Here is a 12,500-nt window from a genome sequence, read left to right on the forward strand (position 1 = left end):
TATTTTTTATTGAAGAAAATGTTTTTAATTTATTTATCTTATTTTATTTTATAATTTAAAAAAAAAAAGGATACTATCTTCACCATACCTGGTTGTCCAAATTAGGCATAATATTTTTTTAATCCCACGACTGTATATATAGCGGTATCGGTTGATATCGGTATCTGTAATTATGAGTTGGACAATATCGGAATATCGTCAAAAAGCCATTATCGCACAACCCCAGTTTTATTATTCATAGATTGCTTAACAGTAATAGAATATTCTTATATGCTATACATGACCAGACGTCCGAAATCAAAACTGGGAATATAATCCCAGAGAAGGGGGAAAAAAACAGTCGGCTATTTTTAAGTTGAAGAAACAATATGATTACGTTATATATACATGCTTATATATCCTACGTAAACAATGTATGAATACATTAGATATCTATATTTCTTATAGACTGTATCTCTGTTGCTGCAGCAGCAGTTTATTATGTCTTGACACTTTGTATTGATATTTTGCATTACATTCTTCCCTTAAATGATAATGTTTACAGTGATTGTTTTATATGTATTTTTTATGTATGTCGCTTTGGATAAAAGCGTCTGCCAAATACTTAAACATAAACATATATAAACACCTGAAAGTCTTTATATCAGCTAAAACCACCAATCTGTTTCACTGGATTTGGAATAAAACAAAATTATGTCTTACAATCTTTATTTTCATTTATTTCAACTTTATGTTATTCAAGTATGACATTTTTAAATGTAATTAATTTCATTGACAAGCAATTCTATTATGGTCATACTCTTGTTTGCTAGCGGCTACGATTTCAGTACTATTGAAGATATTTGGTAATAATATTTTCACAAAATACAACCAATAGTACGTTAATGTTAAATCTTACTTGTGAAAAGTAATCCCCCGATTCCTATTTTCAACAGTCAGCTCATTTGAGCAGGAAAACGCTGAACGCCATCTTTGTTTTCTACCTGACAACTGTCAGTTCAGGCAGCTCGCCGGCTCATCACCACTTCAAGATGGCGGCCGAATTTCTCGCGTCACAGCAGCCAATGCTGCGTCTACTTATAACATGTCTATGTATAAGGGAATGGACAACTTGGGTTTCAAAGTTGGTCCGAAACATGGCGCTCTGTAGTCACGTGGGGGGCTTTTGACCAATCAGAGAGTCTGGCCGGACAATCTCTGAAATGATTGGTCAAAAGCTTCTCACGTGACTAGCGGGCGCCATGTTTAGGACCAACTCTGAAACCGTGGTATATGATCTACGTCAGGGGTCACCAACCTTTTTGAAACCAAGGGCTACTTCTTGGGTAGTGATTAATGCGAAGGGCTACCAGTTAGATACACACTTAAATAAATTGCCATTGAAGTAGCCAATTTGCTCAATTTACCTTTAACTCTGTTATTATTAATAATTAATGATATTTATCTTTGTGGAAACACTGATCATCTTAATGATTTCTCGCAATAAATATATATAGAAACAGATAAATATCACTATGCAACACTTTATTTTTATATTTTCTCTAAGTGCACATTTTTCAAATTGAACATTTTCAAATGATCACTTCTAAGACAGTCTTGTGAAATCAAAATATCCCATTTTAACTAGCTAGCCACTAACATTTTTTAAAAAATCATGAATTACTTTGCACCATGTTTGTACAAATAATAACTCATGTAAAATACAAAAGTAAACTCTCAAATTTTTAAATCATGTCACACTTTGAACTGGACACCAAATCTGTTATCTGTTTCTTTGTCAGTTAGTGGGAAGCCTGGCATTGCATGCTGTTAACTAGTGTGTTGTACTCTGGTGTGTAACTTGACACTGCAACTCTGAGTGAGTCTTGCAGATGTGCATCAGTGAGGCGTGTTCTGTGTTTGTTCTTGATGAAGTTCATGTCAGAAAAGGCTGATTCACAAAGATAAGATTTTTCCTCATTGTTTGCGGAACCTTCTTAATCTTTTGGACATATTTTCACAGCAATCTGGCCTTAAGCTTAATTATGATAAATGTAAAATGTTAAGGATTGGAAATCTAAAGGGAACGTCCTTTCGAATGGAATGCAAAGTGTTTTGTTTATAAATTATATGCAATCTGTTGTGTTCTCTAATTTTTTTCTGTGTACATGAATGAAGGTGTGTGTTGCTGAGTCCGACTTGGACATTATCTGGACTGGGCCTGGTTTAAAAACCCTTTAAAAAAATCTAATTTCATTGACAACCTGGTCTGTTGAAGATAAGGCCCTTTTTTAAAAAATAAAATAAGATACATAAATAAAAAACATTTTCTTGGATAAAAAATAAAGTAAAACAATATAAAAATAATTACATAAAAAATAGTAATTAATGAAAATGTTAGTGGACCAGCAGCCTATACAATCATGTGTGCTTCAGGGACTGTGTCCCTTGCAGATGTGTTGTCTATGTTGTGGGAACCAGAATATTGGTAGCAGAAAGAAATAACCCCTTTTGTGTGGATGAGTGTGCATGGGGGAGGTTGTTTGGGTTGATACACTGATTGAAAGTGTATCTTGTGTTTTTTCTATGTAGATTTAATTTAATTTAAAAAAAAAAAAAAAATTTTTTTTTTTTTTGGAAATTTTTTTTTTTTTTTTTTTTTTTTTTTTTTTAGAACAGGCCCGCGGGCGACTCATCTGGTCCTTACGGGCGACCTGGTGCCCGCGGGCACCGCGTTGGTGACCCCTGATCTACGTTGATCCGCAGCGCCCCTGTGCGGACCAAAGGTGTACTGCGGTCCTGAAAGACAACTTTAATGAGTTAAAGCAACACAATTCAGTTCAATGATCGTTGAAAATAAAGACATGGATGAAATAATAGGACTTTTAACCCGCAACTGAACATTACGTAACATTTTTAAAGTTGTTGAGGTAAATGTTATGGGTCCCGGAGACCTGAAAGGGTTTCAGCCATAAGTCTTAAAGTAAGTCATCTATATTAATTAACTAAATTACTAGATCAACGTCAGATCTTTGCGCTGTCCTCCAAATCTAAGCATCAGACATGGAAATGATCAGCTGGACTCTCGACTCAATTGACAAAATCTTTTCGGCGAGGAAAAGAGGTTCTGGGGAGCCTGGCTGCCCTGATGAAACCATTGCTGCGGGGAACGTGAGAGATTCCTGGGACAAATGGAGAATCATGTGCCTCTCAGTCCTTTCCATCGAGGACGTGGAAGACATCTACCTATTTGGAACCGTGATCGTAGGGACACCTGCTGATTGGGCTGGGCATTGCTCTGGTGTATCGTCAAATTGGTAAGACGATGGCAGCCACTCAAGGAGCCCAAAGGCTGTTCGTCGCAATGGAAGGTTTGGGCCGGGCTGTGGCGATTTCTGAAGTGAATCGCAAGATGGATCACATCATGGAAAAGCTGGTAAGGGGAAAATTGGATATGAGGGCCAGCATGGATGAATAGAACAGACAAGCCATTGTAATGTCTACTCGCGGAAAAACAAAAATCCTAATCTACAATTTGACTCCCTCGAATGGCCTTGACGCTCCAACAACAGGCTATTCTGAAAACATCCCAGAGGACACCTCAATGATGGACGCTTTTGACCTCCCTCCCTCCTCAACGAGACCTGGAGTCGAACTTTTGCTTGCATGCAGAACGGCCCCAGGCCTATGAACATGACCACTACATCAACTCACCCAAGACAATGGGCATATACACACACACACACACCCTCCCCCACCCCACGCCTTCACCACCGCTTGATTCTCTTTTGGGGTGATGGACGGCTGGCAACACTTCATAGCAGCAGTCGACCTCCAGGGCCCCAACTCCCCTCTGTTGCGATATGTCGTGATTAAATGTAACATGTTTATGTGTGCATGGCATGGAGGTTTTTTCCCCACTCCAGACTAGGCCCCCCTTAGGAGCCAAGTCTAGATTTTATTTTTTTACTCATCTTTTTCCCACCTTTTACGGGGCGACCCATCAGCGTTCCTGTTCTGTAACCCTGTACACTGTTTGTTTGTCTAATCTTGAAACGGGTTTGTGCTGAAAACATAGTTCCGTTGTATTTGTTGCAATGACAATAAAGACTTATCCTATCCTATCCAATCCCAATATAAAGTTTTTGATGGTCTTTTTTTGTTTTATTCCCTTTTTTTGTCAAAACTTGTTTAATGGCTAAGCACAAACTTGCAAATGCACTCATGGCATTTTGTACTCAACTCTTATGTCACTACCAACTTAACATCTTTTTTTTATTACATAGAAGTTGTTGGCAGATTCAAAGCAATTACGCGTCGAAGATGAATATATTGTACTCTATGGTGCTCTGGCGGCATCTAGTGGTTGAGGGGTCAAATTACACCCCTAGTAAGAGTATATTACAAAGGGAAATGATTGGATTCATTTGGTTTTCATGGACAAATGGCCGTTATAAAGGGAGTCAATGGGGGACAAAAGAGTCCTGAGAACTCAAAGTATACTCACTGAATAGCACCTGCTAAAAATCACTTGGCAAAGAACGGATAATGCAAATTTTGAGATACAAATTTTGTGGCCATATTTCATCCCACTAAAATAACATTGTTGCATGATAGCATCTTCAAATGCAATAAAAAAAAACCCACAAGGATTAAAATCATGTTGTACCAGTTGCACATATTTCAAAGGGAAATGCTTGAATTCATTTGGTTTTCATGGAAAAAGTGTTATAAAATAACACATTTACAGTACAAATTGCCATCACAAAGGGAGTCAATGGGGACCAAAATAGTCCCAGGGAACTCCAATGTATATTCACTCATAGCTAACTTTTAAAAATGAACTTCCTGTCACAGGATGTCATCTTTAAAGTCGATAAAAAGACCCACGAAAGGTCCCAGGTCTCCCCAAGGGTTCAAATCATGTGTCATAGGTTGCAAATATTTCAAAGGGAAATACTTGGATTAGTTTGGTTTTGATGGGAAAAGCATAACAAAATAAGATGTTTACGGTATATATGGAAAAATGGCCATTATAAAAGGGAGTTAATGGGGGCCAAAAGGGTCCCCATTGACTCCCTCAATAGCACCTGCTAAAAATAACTTAGAAAAGAACAGACAATGCAAACTCTGAGATAATTTCCTTTACAACTTCTGTGGACATATTTTACCCCACTAAAACGAACATTCTGCTGCATAGTCAAAGGGAGTAAAAAGACCCACAAAGGTCCCAGGTCTCCCCAAATGTCAACATGTCCTACCTGTTGCACATATTTCAAAGGGAAATGCTTTGATTCATTTGGTTTTCCTGGAAAAAAGCACAATAAATTAATATGTTTAAAATACATGGAAAAATGGCCATTATAAAGGGAGTCAATGGGGGCCAAAAGGGTCCTGGGAACTCCAATGTATACTCACTCAATAGCTCCTGCTAAACATAACTTAGCAAAGAACGAACAACGTACATTTTGAGATTAATCCCTTTACAACTTCTATGGCCATATTTCATCCCACTGAAATGAACATTCTGCTACATGTCGTTATCTTCAAAGGCAGTAAAAAAAGACCCAAAAAGGTTCCAGGTCTCCCCAAGGGTTAAAATCATGTCCTACCGGTTGCACATATTTCAAAGGGAAATGCTTTGATTCATTTGGTTTTCCTGGAAAAAGCATAATAAAATAACATGTTTACAGTACATGGAAAAATGGCCATTATAAAGGGAGTCAATGGGGGACAAAAGGGTCCTGGGAACTCCAATGTATACTCAATAGCTCCTGCTAAAAATAACTTGGCAAAAAACGGATAATGCAAATTTAAAAAATACTTCCTTTACAACTCCTGTGGCCAACATTCATACAGCTAACAGGATGTCATCTTTAAAGGCCTACTGAAATTAAATGTTTTTATTCAATCGGGGATAGCAGATCCATTCTATGTGTCATACTTGATCATTTCGCGATATTGCCATACTTTTGCTGAAAGGATTTAGTAGAGAACATCGACGATAAAGTTCGCAACTTTTGGTCGCTGATAAAAAAAAGCCTTGCCTGTACCGGAAGTAGCGTGACGTCACAGGTTGAAAGGCTCCTCACATTTCCCCATTGTTTACACCAACAGCGAGAGCGATTCGGACCGAGAAAGCGACGATTACCCCATTAATTTGAGCGAGGATGAAAGATTCGTGGATGAGGAACGTAAGAGTGAAGGACTAGAGTGCAGTGCAGGACGCATCTTTTTTTCGCTCTGACCGTAACTTAGGTACAAGCTGGCTCATTGGATTCCACACTCTCTCCTTTTTGTATTGTGGATCACGGATTTGTATTTTAAACCACCTCGGATACTATATCCTCTTGAAAATGAGAGTCGAGAACGCGAAATGGACATTCACAGTGACTTTTATCTCCACGACAATACATCGGCGAAGCCCTTTAGCTATGGAGCTAAGGTGATAGCACATCGGGCTTAAATGCAGATAGAAACAAAAGAAATAAACCCGACTGGAAGGATAGACAGAAAATCAACAATACTATTAAACCATGGACATGTAACTACACGGTTAATGCTTTCCAGCCTGGCGAAGCTTAACAATGCTGTTGCTAACGACGCCATTGAAGCTAACTTAGCAACGGGACCTCACAGAGCTATGCTAAAAACATTAGCTATCCACCTAAGCCAGCCAGCCCTCATCTGCTCATCAACACCCGTGCTCACCTGCGTTCCAGCGATCGACAGAGCGACGATCATAGATGCGGTCGGCGGCCCGGAGACGGAGGAAGTCAAGGTGAGGTCAGCGGCTAGGGCGTCTGCTATCCATCTCAAAGTCCTCCTGGTTGTGTTGCTGCAGCCAGCCGCTAATACACCGATCCCACCTACAACTTTCTTCTTTGCAGTCTCCATTGTTCATTAAACAAATTGCAAAAGATTCACCAACACAGATGTCCAGAATACTGTGGAATTTTGAGATGAAAACCGAGCTTTTTGTATTGGATTCAATGGTGTACCAATACTTCCGTTTCAACGATTGACGTCACGCGCATACGTCATCATACGTAGACGTTTTCAACCGGAAGTTTAGCGGGAAATTTAAAATTGCACTTTATAAGTTAACCCGGCCGTATTGGCATGTGTTGCAATGTTAAGATTTCATCATTGATATATAAACCATCAGACTGCGTGGTCGGTAGTAGTGGCTTTCAGTAGGCCTTTAAAGACGATAAACAGACCCACAAAAGGTCCCAGGTCTCCCCAAGGGTTAAAATCCAAGGGAAATACTTGAATTAGTTTGGTTTTCATGGAAAAAGCATGATAAAATGTGGAAAAATTGCCATTTTAAAAGGGAGCCAATGGGGACAAAAGGGTCCTGGGAACTCCAACGTATACTCATTAGCTCTAGTTTAAAAAAAAAACTTACCAAAAAATGAGCAATGCACATTTTAAAATTAATTCCTTTACAACTCATGTGGCCAATATTCATACAGCTAACAGGATGTCATATTCAAAGCAATAAACAGACCCACAAAAGGTCCCAGGTCTCCCCAAGGGTTAAAATCGAAGGGAAATACTTGAATTCGTTTGGTTTTCATGAAAAAAGCATAATAAAAGATGGAAAAATGGCCATTATAAAAGGGACTCAATGGGGGACAAAAGGGTCCTGGGAACTCCAATGTATACTGGGATGGCAAATTTCTGTCCTAAGGTTACCTCTCACCTGAATGCATTAGGAGGGACATGACATGGCAGGGCAGGTTGCCCTGACAAAGTACAAGTTCTTTTTGTGGGGTGATGTTTGGACATTGTACAGTTACATACGTTGCTGTTATGCTGGAATCAGACCATCAGGGAGTGTATAAATAACAAAGGAGGACCAAGCCTGTCGTGCGCTCTTTCTTAATTCTTTCATGAGGGTGCACCATCTAACGTCTCCGGAGACATTGTCTGTATTCATGGAAACCCAATCCAACCTTGTACCATCTGATTATGATGAAATAAATCTCTTGTAACAAATTCTCTTTTTGTTCCTGATTTAAGAATTGGACATTTTCCACTACAATACTCAATAGCTCCTGCTAACAATAACTTGGCAAAAAACGGATAATGCAAATTTAAAAAATAATTCCTTTTCAACTCCTGTGGCCAATATTCATACAGCTAACAGGATGTCATCTTTAAAGGCGATAAACAGACCCACAAAAGGTCCCAGGTCTCCCCAAGGGTTAAAATAAAGTCTTACAGGTTGCAAATATATCGAAGGGAATTACTTGAATTAGTTTGGTTTTCCTGGGAAAAGCATAATAAATTAACATGTTTACAGTACATGGAAAAATGGCCATTATAAAGGGAGTCAATGGGGGACAAAAGGGTCCTGGGAACTACAATGTATACTCAATAGCTCCTGCTAAAAAAAAACTTAGTAAAAAATGAGCAATGTACATTTTAAAATGAATTCCTAAACAACTCCTGTGGCCATAATCCATCCTAACTTTTAAAACCAACACTTGTCGCATGATGTCATCTTCAACGGCAATAAAAAGGCCCAGAAAGGTCCTAAGTCTCCCCAAGATTTAAAATAAAGTCTTACAGGTTGCAAAAATTTCAAAGGGAAATATTTGAATTTGTCTGGTTTTCATGGGCAAAGCATAATAAAATAACATGTTTACAGTACATAGAAAAATTAAGATTATAAAGGGAGTTAATGGGGGCCAAAAGGGTCCTGGGAACTCCAATGTATACTCAATAGCTCCTGCTAACAATAACTTAGCAAAAAATGGACAATACACATTTTAAAATTAATTACAACTCCTGTGGCCAATATTTCATCCCGCTAACTTTTAAAACGAACACTCGTCGCATGATGTCATCTTCAACAGCAATAAAAAGGCCCAGAAAGGTCCTAAGTCCCCCCAAGGGTTTAAATAAAGTCTTACAGGTTGCAAAAATTTTGAAGGGAATTTACTTGAATTATTTTGGTTTTCCTGGGAAAAGCATAATAAATTAACATGTTTACAGTACATGGAAAAATGGCCATTATAAAGGGAGTCAATGGGGGACAAAAGGGTCCTGGGAACTACTATGTATACTCAATAGCTCCTGCTAAACATAACTTGGCAAAAAACGGACAATGTACATTTAAAAAATAATTCCTTTACAACTCCTATGGCCAATATTCATACAGCTAACAGGATGTCATCTTTAAAGGCAATAAACAGACCCACAAAAGGTCCCAGGTCTCCCCAAGGGTTTAAATCGAAGGGAAATACTTGAATTTGTTTGGTTTTCATGGAAAAAGCATAATAAAATAACATGTTTACAGTACATGGAAAAATGGCCATTATAAAGGGAGTCAATGGGGGACAAAAGGGTCCTGGGAACTACAATGTATACTCAATAACTCCTGCTAAAAATAACTTGGCAAAAAACGGACAATTTACATTTTACAAACAATTCCTTTACAACTCCTGTGGCCATATTTCATCCCACTAACTTTTAAAACGAACACTCGTCGCATGATGTCATCTTCTAGGGCGATAAAAAGGCCCAGAAAGGTCCTAGTATGGTGGGAACAATCATGTTACATTAATGTTGTTTTAGAACACAAACAAAAGATCACTAAGTAAAAAAAGTTTGATGGGAAACACCCTCAAAAAGAGCTCGGATAAAAAACCAGTATTTTTGTCCACACGGAGACATTCAAACAACTCACGCACACTTCAAATGAATCAATTCATCATCTGGGCTTTATCACAAAACACCTTTAATTTAATATCTCTTTATTTTTTAAAATAATTAAACATTTGTATTTCTCCAACCCGTCCTTGCCCTCCTCACGCCTGGCACCGACTAATATCTGGCCCGCCTCTAAAGCACACATGACTTCTTGCCAGGGAGCGGAACCCCCGCCTCCGCCCCCGCCGCTAACCTGGCTTCGCTCACCTAAACCCCGCCCCCTCCCCGACTATAAAAAAACAACAAAACAAACATATATTCAACGGTGTGAAGAAAGTATGCAAAATGAGCTCAGAGGGGCGGCGAGGTGGGGAAGAGGATCACAAGTTGCAGGAAGTCGCGCCGTAATACCGCTTTCTATCTCCCTCCACGTGTTGCTAAGCAACAAGAGAAGCTAAATGGCTACAAGATACAAGATTATCAGTGTACGGCATTCAATAACAATGTACAGGGTGCTCGTCTTTCCCCTCTTCTTAATACTGTGAAGGCCACGCAGCGCCCCCGGTGGCCATCACCGGGAAGATCTTCAGCGCTCTTCTCCACTTTTTGTTTGATTCCTAGGCGGCCTCCTTGGCGTGTTATAGGAGGGGGACGGGGGTGGGGTGGGGGGGCATCAGTGCCAGACCGATGCCACATGGCTGGGAGGGGGCGGGGTCCAGAAGAGGCAGGGAGAGCGTCTACACGAGTGCTCGCCACGGTTGGTCCTAAGAGCTGATGACGTGGACTTGATGGCGTTTGGCTGGATGCTCCAAGTGGATGCTAAAGTATTCACGGCGCTTCACTTTTCCCACATTTTGTTATGTTACAGACTTATTCCGAAATGGAATAAATTCATTTTTGTCCTCAAAATTCTCCACACAATACCCCATATTGACAACGTGAAACTTTTTTTTTTTTTTTTAGCAAATAGATTAAACATAATTAAAAAAAAAAAAAAAAAGCACATGTACATTTGATTTTTTTGTTTTCAATAAGTTTGCAAAATTAAAAAAAAAAAAAGTTTCACATTGTCATTATGTGCAGCATTTTGAGGACAAAAAATGAGTGTATTTCATTTGGGAAAAGAGCTGCAACATAACACAATGTGGGAAAAGTGAGGCGCCGTGAATACTTCCCGGGGTGACTTAACAGGACCACGTAGACGAGGATTGTGCGAATCAAGTTCTCCTACAGCAGCAAGGGAATTCCTATGGCCCCTTTGGTCACAGTTTACCTGACACTTGAAACGTGACAAATTTGGAGGGAGTGCACTCTCCACTTTAGCCACCGGATGGCAGTAGTGTGTCAATTACCTTAAAATGTTTTGTGGCAATTCCAACTTCGACCACAGCGTCAACCTGACACTTAAAACGTGACAAATTCATGGGGAGGTGCACTCTCCACCTTAGCCACCGGATGGCAGTAGAGTGTTGAATGCCTTAAAATGTGTTTTGTGGCAATTCCAAGTTTGACCACGTCAACCTGACACCTGAAACGTGACACATTTGCGCGGGTGCACTATCCACTTTAGCCACCGGGCGGCAGTAAGAGTGTTGAATGCCTTAAAATGTGTTTTGTGGCAATTCCATGTTTGACCACAGTGTCACCCTGACACTTAAAACGTGACAAATTCAGAAGGGGTGCACACTCCACTTTAGCCACCGGATGGCAGTAGAGTGTCAAATACCTTAAAATGTGTTATGGGGCAATTCCAACTTTGACCACAGTGTCAACCTGACACTTAAAACGTGACAAATTCAGGGGGGGTGCACTATCCACTTTAGCCACCGGATGGCAGTAGAGTGTTGAATGCCTTAAAATGTGTTTTGTGGCAATTCCAAGTTTGACCACAGCGTCAACCTGACACCTGAAACGTGACACATTTGCACGGGTGCATTATCCACTTTAGCCACCGGACGGCAGTAAGAGTGTTGAATGCCTTAAAATGTGTTTTGGGGCAATTCCATGTTTGACCACAGTGTCACCCTGACACTTAAAACGTGACAAATTCAGGGGGAGTGCACTATCCACTTTAGCCACCGGATGGCAGTAGAGTTTTGAATGCCTTAAAATGTGTTTTTTGGCAATTCCATGTTTGACCACAGTGTCAACCTGACACTTAAAACGTGACAAATTCAGGGGGAGTGCACTATGCAGTTTAGCCACCGGATGGCAGTAGAGTTTTGAATGCCTTAAAATGTGTTTTTTGGCAATTCCATGTTTGACCACAGCGTCAACCTGACACTTAAAACGTGACAAATTCAGTGGGAGTGCACACTCCACTTTAGCCACCGGATGGCAGTAGAGTTTTGAATGCCTTAAAATGTGTTTTTTGGCAATTCCATGTTTGACCACAGCGTCAACCTGACACCTGAAACGTGACAAATTTAGGGGAGTACACTATCCACTTTAGCCACCGGACGGCCGTAGAGTGTCAAATGCCTTAAAATGTGTTACGGGGCAATTCCGAGTGTGACCACAGCGTCAACCTGACACCTAAAACGTGACAAATTTGGGGAGGGTGCGCTCTCTACTTTAGCCACCGGATGGCAGTAGAGTGTTGAATGCCTTAAGATGTGTTATGTGGCAATTCCAACTTTGACCACGGCGTCAGTTGCTATGCGGAGTGGCGCTTTCCATAATTTTCAGCAGACGGTACCTCTTCCTCTCGCGCGAGATCCGCCCAGGAACGGGGCCGTGTGAGTAGATGAAGGCTTGTGCGCAGGCAGGACTGAGAGCTACGACGCGAGGATGGTGGGCCACTGGTGTTCACGGCGCTTCGCTTCTTCCGGTTGGAGTTCGATTCCAGAGGAAAGTTT

At 40.3% G+C, this 12,500-nt stretch overlaps 1 protein-coding gene across 1 annotated transcript in view; it reads right to left on the reverse strand.

Annotated features, from left to right (window-relative positions):
- LOC133640861 (uncharacterized) overlaps positions 1-12,500 on the reverse strand; it is a gene marked incomplete at its 3' end in the record, with an annotated part of 20,362 nt that overhangs the window by 7,261 nt on the left and 601 nt on the right. Inside the window, exon 2 of the mRNA XM_062034543.1 lies at positions 12,341-12,500. This exon is cut by the window's right edge and continues 131 nt beyond it. Within this exon, the coding sequence (XP_061890527.1) occupies positions 12,341-12,500 (160 nt within the window). The remainder of the gene's footprint in view (positions 1-12,340) is intronic.

This window comes from Entelurus aequoreus, linkage group LG23, assembly GCF_033978785.1.
Source record: "Entelurus aequoreus isolate RoL-2023_Sb linkage group LG23, RoL_Eaeq_v1.1, whole genome shotgun sequence".
Taxonomy (NCBI): Eukaryota; Metazoa; Chordata; class Actinopteri; order Syngnathiformes; family Syngnathidae; genus Entelurus; species Entelurus aequoreus.